Here is a 16217-nt window from a genome sequence, read left to right as displayed (position 1 = left end):
TTAACTAGGCAGTTTTTGTTAAAAAAATATTTTAGTGTTTTTTTTTTTGAGAAACCTACCCCTATATAAAACTGGCAAATTTAGGTGAAATAGCTCAAAAGTCGTTACCTTTCAAAAACACTTCCATGCAGGTTTTATATGATGTGGCTCAAAGAAATGTCGAAATGGACTGATCCTGTCTTCAAGAAGGGAAGAGATGGTTTGCATATTTGCCCACACAGATGCTTGAAGATGCATATTCGCTGCCTCAGAGGGAAGGCTACCACTTACCAGAAAAAAAACTTTAAAAAAATATCTATCAGTCGTTGCTAATGGGATTCCTTCCTTTACAGGAGACGCTCTCCCACCCTTTAATAAAGCCATTATTAGAGGAGCCGAAGATGGAGCAGAAAACAGTCCTGTCCCTGCGTTTAGGCCTATTTCAACAAAGTGCTGAGGTAAATATTTCCACGATGACAGTCTTCCCTCTTAAATTTGTGCTTTAAAGAGTTAAAACGATTTTTTTTAAAAGGCAGCTACCTGAAAAGGGAGCTCCTTTTTATTTAAATATACCCTTGAGGCAAGGTCAAGCTTTCCAGTTTGGACGAGATTAATGTTGAGTGGACAGGACGAAGCCCTAATCGTGCTTGATGTTGCCTCCACAGCTGCAGGACAGGGTAGGAGACAAGCCATCTTGCTGTTGTGGAGGAAAGTGTTTAGAGTCATTAATCAAAAGACATAAACAATTTAAAAAAGCACACTAAATTACTGTGAAAAAGGTCAAGTTATTCGTGGCCTGCTTTTGGAGCGAGTGGCATAAAAAATGTGTATGTCAACATGCAGTGAGCAAAGTAAAGTAACATTTATAAAAACTCAAGATAAACTGACAAGATATACTTTAATGACATTAACTGCATGCCTTACATTTTCACATTATCAAAAAAAAACTTTTAAATTATTATGAAAAAGAATTGGAACTTACTCATTGCAACTACAAAGGCCACAAGTGCAATGCCAACATTATGTCACTTTAACTCATTTCTTTTCCAAAAAAAAACGTGTTTATTCAACAGTTTGGTTTCTTTTTTTTTTACTTAAGAAATATAAATACTGTTATATATGGGTGTGCCATGACCTAGTTAAGACAAAGATGGTTTCCAGGCAGAGGAGGAAAAAAAAAAAAGGCTCAAAATGTCACAGAGGGCATCACATCCAGCACATTCTCTTCCATCTTCTCCATCCTTTAAAAGGAAGCAATCATAGATTTATCATAGTCCGTAAGAGATGAGGAAATCAAGTGTAAAGATCCCTTTTTGGAACAAAGGAAACCCATATAGGCCATTAAGTCCTGTTTAAGGAAAATGGCTGCTGAGAGCACTCAACCCCCTCTCCCTGCTCTGTGTTGAAGGACTCCTGAGCCGTGCCTCTAATAGCAGACGGTCCAAACGCCTGCCGCGCTCTGATTGGTCCGCCGAGCTGCCGCTGTTAACCAGCCAATTGCCCGAGCACTGCAAAAACAACAGGCAATGTCAAACAAAACCCACAGTTTGCTCGACAACAAGCACTCCACTCGAAAACAATACATTTAAAAATGGCCCACCTTTATATATATATATATTTTTTTTAAATAAAATATTAAAAATAAAAAGGAGAGTCATCGCAGTTACGTTGATCTGATCTGGGACCAAATGACAGAGAAAGAAAGAGAGAGAGAAACCTCCGCATTCCAACAGTTCTTCGCGTTAAATAGATCGCAACATTCAACACAAAATTTCTTACTTACATCAAATTATTATTATTTAAATTAGGAGATATATGCTATTTAGCATCTTGGCATTATTTACAAAATCACACCCGCACGTCTGCATATCTATATAAAAAAAACCTCAACCGAATCAGCTTTATTAGCTTTCAGAGGCAGTTAAGAAGATATAACTGCTCCCCGTGTCTATCTTGTTTGCTATTTAGGTAAATGCAGTCGGTAGTTTCCACACATTAAGAGAAATCTAGTCAGTAAACTGTCACCGGATCCAAAAAGACTATATGTTTTGATTAAACGTCGCGTTTAAAGCTCGTTGAAAATATTTACGGTGCACACGAGGCGCATTTTTTTGTGGAAATTAGGAGCAACTTTTTTGTAACGAAAGTGCGACGAGTACGCGGGGTGGGCAAGCCTAGCGGTGTATTGTAGGAGAGACAGCAGCTAGAGACCAGAGGCACACACACACACACACACATACACACAATATGTGCTGGCTCTCGCCGAAAAGGAGGCAGTATTCTTCAAGCTAAAACCATGTAATGTAAGCGGCGAAAGGAGAGCGATTTCATCTTTTCATCAATTAAGAAAGCAGTCGATCGGACGAACCATGTCCAAGCCGGGGGAGAGGAACAGATTGAACGAAGACCATGGCAGAAAGCAGAGTTCAAGTAAGCTTGCTGTTTTTTTTTTCCTCTTTTTCTCCAGCTCTCCTAATGCCTGTTTTTTTTTTTTTTTTTTTTTTTCCCGTGAGTGGGATATACGCTAGCTCCAATTTTCGCTTTCACGGGGTCCCCCGCTTCCCGTCTTCACCGCCGAACGGAGTCATGCATTTTTCCCAGTTTGTTTGAAAGTGTCGGGGTGGGGGGGGTGCTGGAGAACGGGACCGTGGTTAACGCTAGCTTCTGTCGCTCTCTCCCGCTGTCGTTTTCAGGTCTGGCGAACGGCATGGACAGTCATCCCGTCTGCGGCTCGGCGGAGAAGCGGAGTCACCACTGGAGAAGTTACAAGTTGATCATCGACCCGGCGCTGAAGAAGGGGTCGCACAAGCTGTACCGCTACGATGGGCAGACCTTCAGCATGCCAGTGAGTGCCGCCTTTTGACACACGGGGCTACAATAGTAACCGAGTAGCCGACCTCCATGATGAGCTTAGTGTTGCCCTGGCCGTCCGCGGGCATCCACATCTTCTGGAGGGCTTCGTTTTTTGAGCAGGACGCCTTTGCAACAAGTTAGCAGTGTGTGAACTTTGCAAACGGGATGGATAATAGGATTGGGTTTCTCTCCTCTTCTCTTCCACAGAACCCCGGGATACCACCGGTGAACACCGTCCGAGATCCGAGAATCGGCCGTCTCTGGACCAAGTACAAAGAGATAGACCTGCCGGTGCCTAAATTTAAGGTATCTACTGAGGCAGACATTACTCCATGTGGGAAAGAGGAGCTGTCAGAAGCTGCAGACACACCCCCCCTCCCTGTCATCTTTGGGATATTAGAAGTCAGAGGATCTGTTCATGCACATGTGCTTCAGCACTGCAACTTCTACTATCCTTATCTCCACTGTTACAGCTTAACCCCACACGGTGCATCATTAACCTGGCGGCACCTAACCCTAACCCCCTGTCGTTCTCCTCCCAGATCGACGAGTGTTACGTGGGCCCCGTGCCCCCGAAGGAGGTGACGTTCGCCCGGCTGAACGACAACATCAGGGAAGGGTTCCTCACGGACATGTGCAAAAAGTTCGGGGACATCGAGGAAGTGGAGATCCTGTACAACCCGAAAAACAAGAAGCACCTGGGAATAGCCAAGGTTGTTTTCGAGAACGTCAAGTCGGCCAAGGTGGCCGTGCAGTCGCTGCACAACACGTCTGTGATGGGAAACATCATCCACGTGGAGCTGGACCCGAAAGGTAAACAGTGATTCACTCATTCAGAGTGAAGACGCTCCGTTCACAGCCAGCTTTGTTATTAAACGCAGGCGTGTAGGTATCTTTGTTAAAAAACAGTTTAAAGTGTGTTTTCTTTCGCATGTTTTGAGATGACAGCAGTCACGTGTTTAAATTTTACGTGTGTTGCCCGGTAACGTGGGGTAATTGAATTTCATTGAAAATGAGCCTGTTCCCACAAGCTCAGAGCCGAGGGTGCTGTGTGGTCCCACTGTGCATAATTTCAGACCTGCAAACAAACAACCCGATCTGTCACAGCCCCCTCTACCTCACTTGGTTTCAGTTCAGACACTTAATTTTCCTAAAGAAGCATAAAATTGTGATTTATTGTTTGCTGTCAGTGATTTTGTTTGGATCTTGATAGATGTGAAATATCAGCTAGAAATGTTTTAATGTAGTATTATTTTTGCATCTGTGCTGATTTAATCAAAGCTGAAACACTTAAAATTATTTTACTTGAAGTGTTTACATCGATCACCCAAATACTACTCATGAATTAGTGGCAGTTTTTAATATTTTGTAATATATGCAGCCATGTTTTTGTTCCTATGTGCTTCACCTGCTAGAGCTGCCACGTTAAAGTTACTCATTGCAAACTATAAAATGAAACATTAAAAAAGGTCAACCTGAACTGCATCAAATAGTGTAGTTTGAAAGCTTCTCTTCAGGTACTTTTCCAGATATTGATGCAATTCTGAAATGCAGGTATGCACTCAGTGTAAACAACACACTCAGCTGAATCTTTAGAAAACCCCGTCAAAGCTCGAGTCTCATGATTGATTGATTTACATTAGGCTGGCTCAGAGAAGATGTTTTATGGAAATATAAAAGTGAATCTGCTGCTAAATGTGAAAGAAAAGGAGCGAAACGAGTCAGAAATAAATAGCTCAAGCTCAGCATTCAGATATAAGAAGGTTTTGGTAAACTTTTTCTAGACTGACAAGTTTATTGTTTCAACCTAGCCTATCTTTTAATTTGCACAGTTTATTCAATCAGTCTGAGAATAAATGTGTACCAATATATTTTCCCAGACTTCCTCGATCTTAAACAGCTCGTCCATGAACGTTTCTATAATTAACCTATTTTCAGTTTCTTTGGCTCTTTCTTTGTGTAAACAAACACACGTGGTTGTTGGCCGCTGTTCACGAAATTAGCTTTTTACTCTTCTTCAATTAAGGACACTTTAACATTTATTATAAGAGGAAATAAACATCCTTTGTTTCTTTCTTTCTTTGTTTTTTTTGACCAGTTTTTATGAGTGCCTTTTTAATCAATAAAAATATAACACACACAATGGCAGGCATTGATATAACAAGGTTTTCCAAGGTTCCTTTTTTTCAAATCCTCCACTGTTACTTTATGCTCATCTACCACCGAACAGGTTTTATTAGGTAAATAATTTAATATAACGTGCATTAAGGCTGCTTTCTCAAGCACAGATCAGATCCATTCATATTTCCTGCTCTGCAGGTGAGAATCGCCTCAGGTACTTCCAGCTCCTGATGAATGGCAGCTACACTCCACGGACGCTGCCTGTTGGAGGAGAGGAGACCCGAGAGGTTTCCCCTCTGAGCCTGGCAGAGGCATTACTGGTAAAGAAACAATAAACACTTACAGTATGCAAGATGTTGTTTTAAATCCCTCTAAACTGTGTCAAGAATTCAGTTCATGTTTGTGTATAGTTATTTTGGAAAGCAGTCTTGTTTTGCCGTTTTATAGAATCACTCAAGTACAACATTTTCTCAACTTGTCTGATCTTTAAAATGATTTCTTGGTGTGGAGTTGTGATGGTGAATTAAACTCTTAAAAATCCTTTGCAACATCCGTTTTTTGTTTTTATTTTTTGAGTTTAGTACAGTGAATTCATTGAGTTTATTTTAGGTTTGGTTGCTGTAATGTAAAGGATTTTGTTGTCATGTTGACTGATTTGTTTGCCTCTTCTTAGGCCTGCGAACCCATCCGCAGGTTGTCCGAGGGCAACGCCTCCTCTGCAGCTGGAGCTTTGCCACCCAGCAGCAGCTCTACAACTCCCCTCAGCATGGAGACGGGCTACTCCAGCCAGAGGCAGGACACCCCCCAGTCCCAGGGAACCCCTCATACCCCACGTCAGCCGGGCACACCCTTCTCTCAGGACTCCAGTTTTTCCAGCCGGCAGTCCACGCCTGCGTATCAGTCCAGCCGTCCTGAGAGCTCCGGAAGCTGCAAGTCTCGCAGACACGAGAGCAAAATCCAAAACACGTACAACCGCAGACCGGCGAGGCCGCAGTATCACAACATCACGTACAGGAGTACGCCGTCTGAACAGAACTCTTTGAGGCAGCACCAGCTCACCCCACCTGAACCCCCACCTTCCACCCCTATCTTCAGCTACACTGCACCTCCTCCTGCTACGCCGAACTTCAAGTCTGCCTTCTCACCGTATCAGACTCCTTTGCCTCCCGCCTTCCCTCCAGCCGAGTCCCCTTTCCATCACCCAGCCCAAAGGGAGGGCGAGTACCTCCGACCACCGCAGCCGCCACTAGCGGCTCCCACGGACTTTTTACCAATCAAGGATAGACCGGAAACTCCTCCTACCCCCAAGCAACCACCAGAACCCCTTCCCCATCCAACTACCCCTCCTCCTCAGACACCAGAGGGCTGCCCTTCGCCAGGCTCTCCGGTGCTGGACTCGGAACGGAACAGTTTGGACTCGCGCATCGAGATGCTCCTCAAGGAGAAACAGACAAAGTTGCTGCCCTTCCTGAACGATCGGGACTCGGACAATGAGGTGCGAATGGAGGGAAGTCCTATTTCCTCCTCGTCCTCTCAGCTATCCCCAATCCCACCTTACACGAGTGGCTCGCAAGGCGGCCAGCAGAATTCCCGTCCCCCCAGCACAGGCTTAGAGGATATCAGTCCAACCCCACTGCCAGACTCGGACGATGAAGATCCAGTTCCTGGAACTGCCTCGTTGATCAGAAGAGCCGGTTCTCCTGTCCATGAGAAGAACAAAAGTGACCTCAAAGATGGCTCTTTTCGATGCCCCACTCCCCCAGATAAAACAGACACGGTAAGACTAAAACTGCATGATGCTTTTTCACAAGAATCAACACAGTGTTTGCAATTCCTATATTTCTTTTTTTACCACAACCTGCTTTTAATAAAAGTCCCAAATAGTTGATAGCGGTATGGGTCTGATGTTTACGTGTGCAGGTGTGAATGACAGTTATACAGGGACACAGGAAGTCCGGTCTAGTTGTAGTAAAGCCTTTAGTGTCATTGTTTTTGTTCTGCCTTGCAAAGGAAACTCTGGTTTCACAGCAGCACGTGTTTCATGCCTCAAAATGTTTGTTCTTTAGCTCACTTCTGTCGAGTTGTGTATTTTTAAAACAAAATGTTTGAGACTCATTTCATGTGCAGATAGCAGCTGCCTACAAGTTAGTAATTCAAAGTTTTTGATGCTCAACTTACCGTCTTTACAGTATCTTCTTGTTGCAAGAACACTATCAGGCAGGTTAGGTTGTATTTCTACGTTTTACTCCATGTTTTGAACAGAGAAATAGGAGCCATTTGGCTGTTAAGGGAACAAAGTGCTTTGTTTCCTCTTTCTAACTCTCACTGCACTTGTTCACACACAGAGGAAAACACAGTTTGGCTGTTGGCCCCATTCAGCACCACACTTCCTGGTTTTAGCCGAGAATGACTGTCAGGATCGCCTCGCCGATCTCATATTTCAAGTTATCACAAAGCAAACAGAGCAAACAGGTCATTTGGGTAACAAGGCCACTCCCCTGGCAAGTTTAGTCAGTTTACCTTCATCTCTGCAGCACTCGTCACAAACCCTTTAGTAATATTTAACTACAGTAGAAGTCAGATCATTGAGAAACAACATGATTGGTGTTTAAATGTGGCAGTTGTAGTGTCTGCTGTACCTTTTGAAGGATATGAACACATTGTTCTGTTTGGAAACGTGCTGACCAGAACCACAGATCAATTGTGATTAACTGTGCCGATGAGGAAATTAAACTTAAAACGTAGATCAGATCTAGAGTCTTTGTTGCTTTTATTTTGAAGGAGTGTGTTTTTAGTGGATTTTTGTATTTTGATAGTGAATTAAATAATCAAAAGGGATTTTCAAACTGATCTTTCAAAGCTGCTTAGAAATAACATTTGACAACTTAATCTTTAGAAAGTGTTGTTTTGTTTTGTGGTGAAGACAGAAGGGCAGATAAAGACATTTTATGGTCCAGTGGCTTTGTGTTTATGATCTTCTGACCTGATCTCAGAAACCTTGAACATGGATCACATTTGCTCAGGTGGCTGAGATCTATACAGAGAGGTGATGATTATGCAGATTGTGTTCGGTCTTGACAAGTCGTCTCTTTTCAAACAGGCTCATCAGTCGTCTGGAGAAGACATGGAAATCTCTGACGATGAGATGCCCGGAGCTCCAATCACCAGTGGAGATTGTGACCTTGTAAACGCTGACATGTCCACCATGCAGACCATGTCCATGCACGCTGCTGGTTTCCACCACTTACTACCTATGTCTCAACACCACCTTACTCCTCACTCCACCATCTCGGGACATCCCGCTCACCACCACGGCGTTCCTCCGCACATGCTGCCCATGAGCCCCTACGCCCCGAGCCTCCTGCAGATGATGGGTCTGATGAGCTGTGTGCCATGGGAGCGGTGGAGCACGGTTCCCATGTCCTTCCAGATGCAGCAGCAGATGCTGAGCCGTATGGCCCAGACCAGAGGGCCCTATCAGTATCCCCATTTCATGGACGGTTGCACATCTGGGCTGTTCGGGGGACACTATGTGCCTCTTTCAATGGAGGCTGCACCCGCTTGTAGCACAGGAGCACCTGGGCATGAGTGGAACCATCCCAGTGTACCCACATTCAACCCCACTGTTCCTCCTCCGGGGTATGACTCTAAAAAAGAGGATCCTCACAGGGCCACTGTGGAGGGAGTGCTGCAGGTCATCGTCAAAGAGCTGAAGGCCATCATGAAGAGGGACCTCAATCGCAAAATGGTAGAGGTGGTGGCTTTCAGGGCTTTCGATGAGTGGTGGGAAAAGAAGGAACATTCTGCAAAGGTAAGCGAGACATTTCATCAGACTCTAAATAAAGCAGATAAAGCTTCTTAGCTGACAGTTGGTTCTTTAATATATGTTACGTATATCGCAGATTTCAGTTGTTTTAATTATAAAATAATTTTTATAAATAAATAAAAGCTTTCTGCAGGTGTTGACCTTATGTATTTGTTGCTGATTTGCCTCGCTGTGGTCCAGCTTGCATGCACAGCCAGGTGTTTTGAATGAACCTGTCATTGTGACGAGTGCCATAAAGGATTTATCTGATCTGACTCTCAGCTTGATGTTTATGTAAATGAAAATATTGCTGAAAAAAAATGGCAATTTGTTTCTGTAAAGTCAACAACTTTGCTGATAAATTACCTAAATAATGTCACAGTAAAATACCTGTTGATCATTTGTTTGTTACAGGTTGTCAAAAAAAATTTGTTTTAAGCTTTGTTGTTGGTCTGTTGATTAAACACACACCGCTGAGGAGTTTTTCACCACTTTGATATTTTATTAAGTACAAATGAAGAATATATATAATTCCTCTTGAATGCTCTATCAGGGCTTATTGTAAAAACTAAGCATTGTTTTGTTCTTTAGGCGTCGTTGACTCCAGTGAAGGGTGCTGAAGGAAAGGAAGAAGAAAAACCAAAACCAAAGGAGACGCTGACTTCCAGTCTGCTTGAGAACTGGAATAAGGGCGAGGGGCTCGGTTTTGAAGGGATGGGTCTGGGAATCGGATTGCGAGGAGCCATCCGATTGCCTTCCTTTAAGGTAAGAAACTTTGAAACCAGATTTTCTTGTAGTTGCACAGTGTCTGCACCATGTTTGGGATTTATTGGTGCTAAAAGGTTGGATGTTGTGCTCAGGTTAAAAGAAAAGATCCACCCGAGTCTACAGTGGCAGGAGACAACAAACGAGCACGACCGTCCACTCCGGTGGATGACGAGCTGGAGGATGAAGGTAACTGTTATAACTGTTAGTTGAAATTACAAGCTTAGCTCTAATATATATATATATATATATATATATATATATATATATATAAAATTTCGCGATTTTCTGTTGTTAAATTGCCATCAGACCGAGATCGAGATTCCGTTGAGCTCCGCTCGGGCGATCCTAAAGCGGATGGCGACAGCATGTCAGCAAAGCGACGACGCTCACGACCACTTGAGCTGGACAGCGAGGGAGAAGAGGAGATGGACACCTCCGAGAAGGAGGAGGAGGAGGAGTCTGACAGGGAGGAAGAGCCTGGTGAGAAGAAGGACATAGACAGACTGTCATCAGTCAAGGTAAGACCTGTCAAAGAACACTGGTTACAAGTAAAGAAGATACAAAAGGTTTTTCATTTTTTATTAATGGGTCAACTCGTCTCACAGGAGAGCGACAACGAGGAAGGAGATGCTGAAGATAAAGACTCCTCCAGTGCCAGCACCTCCTCTGATTCCTCTGATGATGGTACCTCTCTGTCTGACAGGAGTGTTGGTTCCTCGTGTTTCCTGTCCATTTTCACTCCTCGTCTCCTCTTTTCCTGCAGAAGCCGAGAGCTCGGCTTCCTCCAAGGTCAGCTCCGACTCGTCGGCGGAGAGCTCCGACTCCTCGGTGGAAAGCTCCGACTCCGAGTACGAGTTGAGCTCCGAGGAGGAAGACGAGGAGGAAGAAGAGATGGCTGCTGACGACGAGATGTACGGCAAAGAGGCAGTGACCTCTTCATCTTCCTCATCCTCGTCATCCTCTTCGTCATCCTCCGATGAGGCAGACAAGGAGGTGGACAGTAAACCACCAAGTCCTCCCACCGCACCGGTCAAGGAGGAGCTGACGGATGAGGAAGAGCTGAGCATCAAACCCAAATACGAACCTCACAGTCCTGTGGAGGTAGACCGGAAGCCCCTGTCTCCAAGATCTGTTCCAGGTGAGATCCTGCACCCAGTTTTTTTTACAGCAACTTAACTAATAAAACTAAAAATAAAATGTATTTTTTTGTGTTTATTTTAGTTAAAGAGGAAAAGATCCAAGCTGACAGCAACATCCCTGTAGTCAAACCTGAACCTCAGGAGTACGTAACAAACCTCCGGCCCCCGACTCCCACCGGAGCCCTGCCTGACAGCGACCAGGAAACAAGAACCAAAGGTAAAGCCGAGTCTCAAGAAGTCCCCTGCACCCCTGCGGGATTAGTCCCCTCCCATCCGAACGCACCCGCCCCCAAATCCGTCTCCTCGTCCTTAATGCACCTTCCCCTCCCTCCTCACCCTACAGTAGACGGTCGTTCCCTCCTCCACCCTCCCCCCGGCCCCCTCCCCGACCTCCCCCAGCGGCCGAGGCTCCCCACGGACGAGGACATCCCTCGAACGCCGGGCAGGGACCTGATGGAGCGCGCCCGGAGCCTGGGCAAGTCTCAGAGTACCGACACGGTGCCCAACACGCCCGGCAGCGACGGTCCTTTGACGGGCAGCAGCCTGTTGCTCAGCTCCCCTCACATTCCCGGCAGCCCCTTCTCCTACCCTTCACAGTCCCCTGTCCTCAGCGCAGGAGTCCCTCGTACCCCAGGAAGAGACTTGACGTTCACCCCCGTCTTCCCTGACCCCGCAGCGCTCAGGCTAAACAGGAAGAGCCTCGAGGAAGGAGCAGTTTTCAAGGAGCCACCGGTCACGGCTCTGCCCAACCAAGTCCTGTCAGCCGCCACCGAGGACTCAGCCACCATACCTGAAGATCTCCCCGCTAAGCTCGCCGCAGACATCCCCGGCCTGTCAGACACCACCTCGTCAAAGAAAAAACCCGGGAGACCCAAAAAGATTCCAGCTGTCTCTTCAGCCGACGAGTCTTTTGAGCTGTCGTCTGAATCCACAGATCTGCGTCAGGAACGCCTTCCAGGAAGTCTATCCCTCCAGATGACGACGGTCACGTCCCCCGAACACACCGTCCTGGACGTCCGGGAAGGAGAAGACGAGCCTCAGACGCTGCTGCCTCCCGCAGACGGCTTCGTCTCCTACAAACAGGAGGAGCCGGTAGTTTCGAAGCCTCGGAGGACAAGGCGGCGAGGCTGGGAGGAACTGCTCCTGGACGGCCTGTCCCCCGTCACCACGCCGCCTCGGGCCTACTTCAGCCCGCGCTCCGAGTTCGAGGAGATGACCATCCTGTACGACATCTGGAACGAAGGCATCGATGAGGAGGACATACGACTACTGCAGATCACGTACGACAAGATGCTGCAGCAGGACATCTGCAGCGACTTCATCAACGACACGCTGTGGGTCAACCATCCTCATATCCTTCCTGTTTGTTTACACCACGCTGTAGGGAAAACACTGGTGTAAACATTGCTTTTTAAAACAAAGTTAGACAGCAACACCAGGCAGAAAAAGGGAGGTTTGTGTTTAAGAGTGGCGCCCTCTGCTGGTTGAAGTGAGGAACTGTTGGTTTGAAATTGAGTGTTGCATATGAGAATTTTTCCTTGACTTCCCTGCACCCACCAACATTCCCGGCGTGAAGAAAAAGAGGAAAGAAGACGGCATTCGGGATCACACGACAGGCTGTGCTCGAAGTGAGGGCTACTACAAAATCGACAAGAAGGACAAAGTCAAGTACCTGCAGAGCTCGCGGCTGCAGTCGGAGGAGCCACCGGTCGATACGCAGGTGAGTCGGGATGAGGATTATTTGTTCGGTTACACACTGGGCGTGTTCGTGGATTCTGAATTGTGTTGCGGGTGAATTTCCGGTCGTCTCCGCAGGGCATGAGTATTCCCGCACAGGTCCACGCCTCCACCAGATCTGGCTCGGAGCGGCGATCGGAGCAGCGGCGCTTGCTGTCGTCTTTCGCCTGCGACAGCGACCTGCTCAAGTTCAACCAGCTGAAGGTAAATCGTCCAATTTAAGCAACAGGTTCTTATAGAGTTAAAAAACCAGCAAACAAGAAGACTGGCAGTCAGTTTTAATAAAAAGACAATACGTTTGTTTTTGTAATGTTATCAACTTTTCTCTGTCTTACAGTTCCGTAAGAAAAAGATCCGATTCTGCAAATCGCACATCCACGACTGGGGTCTTTTCGCCATGGAGCCCATTGCTGCTGATGAAATGGTGATCGAGTACGTGGGACAGAACATCAGACAGGTGAGAGACAGCACAACAATTTACACATCGCTCGTTCTTCACCGTCTCCTGCCTCCTGTGCTCTGCAGCCAGACACTCCCTCTCCATCAGATAATCTGCTCTGTGTGGAGAATAACGTCTTGACCACGATATCTGTTGCTGTAGGCTTTCTGTACATTTTAAACATTTATTTTTGATTTTAACAACCGATGTTGAAAAACTGATGATTTTTCTATTTTCAATTTATACTCTTAAAACAGGAAAACGGCCCAATGTTTTATTATTCTCACAACAAAAGGAAGTTCAACACTGTTATCAAAACATTTAAGGTGGAGCTAGTTAAATAACTTTTCTATAACGTGGCTGCTTGTAAATTAATAAATAAATTAACACTAGCTAACTACTTTTGCATTTCTTTAAATGACTAATTGCAGACTGTATTATTTATTTATATAACTAGTCTAGCTAATTTGTTTGAAAAATTCCTGCTCCACCTTAAATAGTCTGATAACTGGACGAATAAGCATGTTTTACTTTCTAACTAGTCAACCAGGTAGACTCGATAAATAAACACTATGAAGTAGTTTTACATTTCTTTGTCAGCTGATAGTTCAGATATAACTGATGATTCGACGTGGTTTTAGCACCAGAAGCCTTTCTCCAACAAGTCCAGCAGCAGGTTCCTTGATAAGAGTTAAATTCTGATTTGACAAAAACAAAACAACTGATCATTTTTCTGTTTTTGGAGTATGAAATTAAAATAGAATACCCATCTGTTGTTTGTTTGTTTGTCAATATTTGTTGTTAAAATCAAAAATGAATGACCAAAAAGTATGCCAACCACATAGGAACATGACAGCAGTCTCTTGGAATTGAAATGTAAATAAATATTTGCATTAAAGGGAAAACTAGTCTGCAGAGAAACAGTTACACTATTAAATCTGTAGCTCTGGAAGTGAAAAAAAAACTATATTGGAGTTTTAAAAAAACTGTTTGCATCCTGTTGCTTTAAAGCTGCCCGATGCTTAGGATGCTTGTTTGTTTGCAGGTGATCGCGGACATGCGGGAGAAGCGCTACGAGGAGGAGGGCATCGGTAGCAGCTACATGTTCCGAGTGGACCACGACACCATCATCGACGCTACAAAGTGTGGCAACTTTGCCCGTTTCATCAACCACAGCTGCAATGTAAGGCAACTAAATCAACAAGCAAAAAATTGCAAGGTAACGATTGTTTCTCAACGTGACATTTTTGTTCCCTTCTCAGCCTAATTGTTATGCGAAAGTCATCACAGTGGAGTCTCAGAAGAAGATCGTGATCTACTCCAGACAGCCGATCAGCGTCAACGAGGAGATCACGTACGACTACAAGTTCCCCATCGAGGACGAGAAGATCCCGTGTTTGTGCGGCGCAGAGAACTGCAGAGGGACGCTCAATTAACGTCCGATTTGTGGTCAAACTCCCCCCGGCCAGGTGTGACGCTGTAAGTGTCCCGGACTCACACCGACCGGCTCTCCTCACGTACTAAACTCTAGATTGTTTACGATTTATGGTGCTCTTTGTACAAACCCCCCGAGACAAGTTCCCCACCCCCCACCGCCACATCTCAGTGTTCGAACAGTATTTCACTTCCTTTCCTTCTCTCATTCGTCTCATAAGCTTTCTCCACATCAAACGTGGAACAACACAAAACAAACTCCCGTGTTCAGCTGCTTACTAATGACGCACAACTCCTCGCTGTGTCCATCCAGCTGCAGGTTGGAAGACAGCGGAGCGACTCGCTGCTACCTCCGCTGCACCACCTGTTCGAGAAATCAAACTAACTAAACGCAAACAATTAAATCCTGCCACAAATAAAAACAACAACAATAAAAAATCTGGGCTCTTTAACTACTTCCACCAGCCAACGACGGATCATGCTGCTTCCTTTTAGTTCATGCAACAAAACAAAGAGGATCCTTATGACACTTTCATTATTTCATATTCTAGTGTTTTCATGCTCCTTTCTTTAGAAAAGACACTATAACTGTGTGTGTGCGTGTGTGAATGAGTATATGAGAATCAGCTGTCAGAATGGGAGTGCACTGCCCCCTGCTGGCTGTGATGCAGAACTAATCATGGAACATCCACTGAGCAGCAACAAGCTAATCTAAGCTATCAGGTTTAGAGGACATGAATATTGTTTTCATTTAAAGTGCCATACGAAGGTTTTTGTTCAACCCGAGGAGGCGGCTGTCCGCTCCTACGGTTTGTTTTGTTCAGACGGAAAAACATTGGAGATTCTTTGGTTTTCGTTGTTTTATTTTCTTTGTCACCACTGATGTTTATATTGTAAATGATAACTTGTACAGAAGATATAAAACTTTTTTATCCTCACACTTTTAAGATTTTTTTTAACAAAAAGACTGAATATTTAAAATATTTTCAGGGATCTGTCAACGAAATTGGATGTTTGTTTGTTTTTTTTTAATTTAAAGAAAGGAAGGGCCATGTCCGTACACGGGAAAAGTCTCCACTTCCCTTTTCGAAAAAGATTGTTTCTTGTGGAAACGTCTTCATTTTTCTTCTCTTTTTTTATTTGCTTTGAGATCCTAAAACGTGTAATTAGTCGAACTGTGAATACTATATAAATATATAAATATATTTTTGTTCCTGGGGATTTGCTACTTGAACTCTGCTCAGACGTTGTATGTATCGTAATGAGGTGAGCGCTGAGCTGGTAGCAGGAGATTCGGCTTGTGTCAAGCTCGTTCTGTTTTTTTAAAACATTTTGTGTTTGTAAATTCTATGAAAAAATTCTTTGCAGTGTGGAGAATCGGCGATGGAGAGAGGACTGAAGCGTCAGCCTGTTTCTCGTGTCTATTTATTATATGACAAATGTATGAAAGAGAAAACGAAAATGAAATAAAGACGTTTTGCATACATCAACAGTGTGGTGCTCACAGAGCGTCATGTAGTTTTTATTAGCCACGTTAACCTTTCTGCTACTGCCATTAACTAGCCTTTTGCTGCATTTATCTTTCACTTTTACTATTCTTTTTCTGCTGTTTAGCTAGTGTTTTGCTACGTTTTAGGTTTTAGCTACAAAATTGTTACTTTTAGCTAACGTTTTGCTACTTGTAATCAATTAGCTACTTAGTTTTTAGCTAGCTTTTTATTTTTAAATTTTAGGTAGTGTTTTGATACTTTTGTTTCTTGCTACTTTTTTTTAGGTCATAGTTACCAAAAATCTTCTAAAGCTGTTGGTAGGAAAGGATGCGACTGAACAGTTTTCAGCTGAGTCTGTCTGAGAGATTAAAATGTTTAAAAATAATCTGGTTGTAAATAATTAATCTGTGTCTGCAGCTGATGTAACAAAAATGTACAGCTTGATGTCATCT

The 16217-nt window shown here is 44.4% G+C and overlaps 1 protein-coding gene across 2 annotated transcripts; it reads left to right on the top strand.

The window, feature by feature from the left end:
- Positions 1-354: 354 nt before the first annotated feature.
- On the top strand, positions 355-15765 carry setd1ba (SET domain containing 1B, histone lysine methyltransferase a). 2 transcript variants are annotated; one of them, XM_014032595.1, is made up of 19 exons: positions 355-437; positions 2673-2824; positions 3040-3138; positions 3375-3645; positions 5152-5273; positions 5627-6730; positions 8054-8764; positions 9350-9523; positions 9619-9712; positions 9833-10044; positions 10132-10210; positions 10290-10664; positions 10748-10882; positions 11009-12016; positions 12219-12385; positions 12481-12606; positions 12740-12859; positions 13887-14024; positions 14104-15765. In XM_014032595.1, exons 2-19 carry the CDS (start codon positions 2687-2689, stop codon positions 14275-14277), a joined length of 5247 nt encoding a protein of 1748 aa, XP_013888049.1. In that variant the 5' UTR covers positions 355-437; positions 2673-2686; the 3' UTR covers positions 14278-15765. The 2 variants fall into 2 exon arrangements, with proteins under 2 accessions (XP_013888049.1, XP_013888048.1); XM_014032594.1 differs by lacking the exon at positions 355-437 and adding an exon at positions 2183-2409.
- Positions 15766-16217: the final 452 nt, after the last annotated feature.

This window comes from Austrofundulus limnaeus, unplaced genomic scaffold (assembly GCF_001266775.1).
Source record: "Austrofundulus limnaeus strain Quisiro unplaced genomic scaffold, Austrofundulus_limnaeus-1.0 Scaffold1490, whole genome shotgun sequence".
NCBI classification, from domain to species: Eukaryota; Metazoa; Chordata; class Actinopteri; order Cyprinodontiformes; family Rivulidae; genus Austrofundulus; species Austrofundulus limnaeus.
This window is presented reverse-complemented; position numbering and strand designations above follow the sequence as displayed.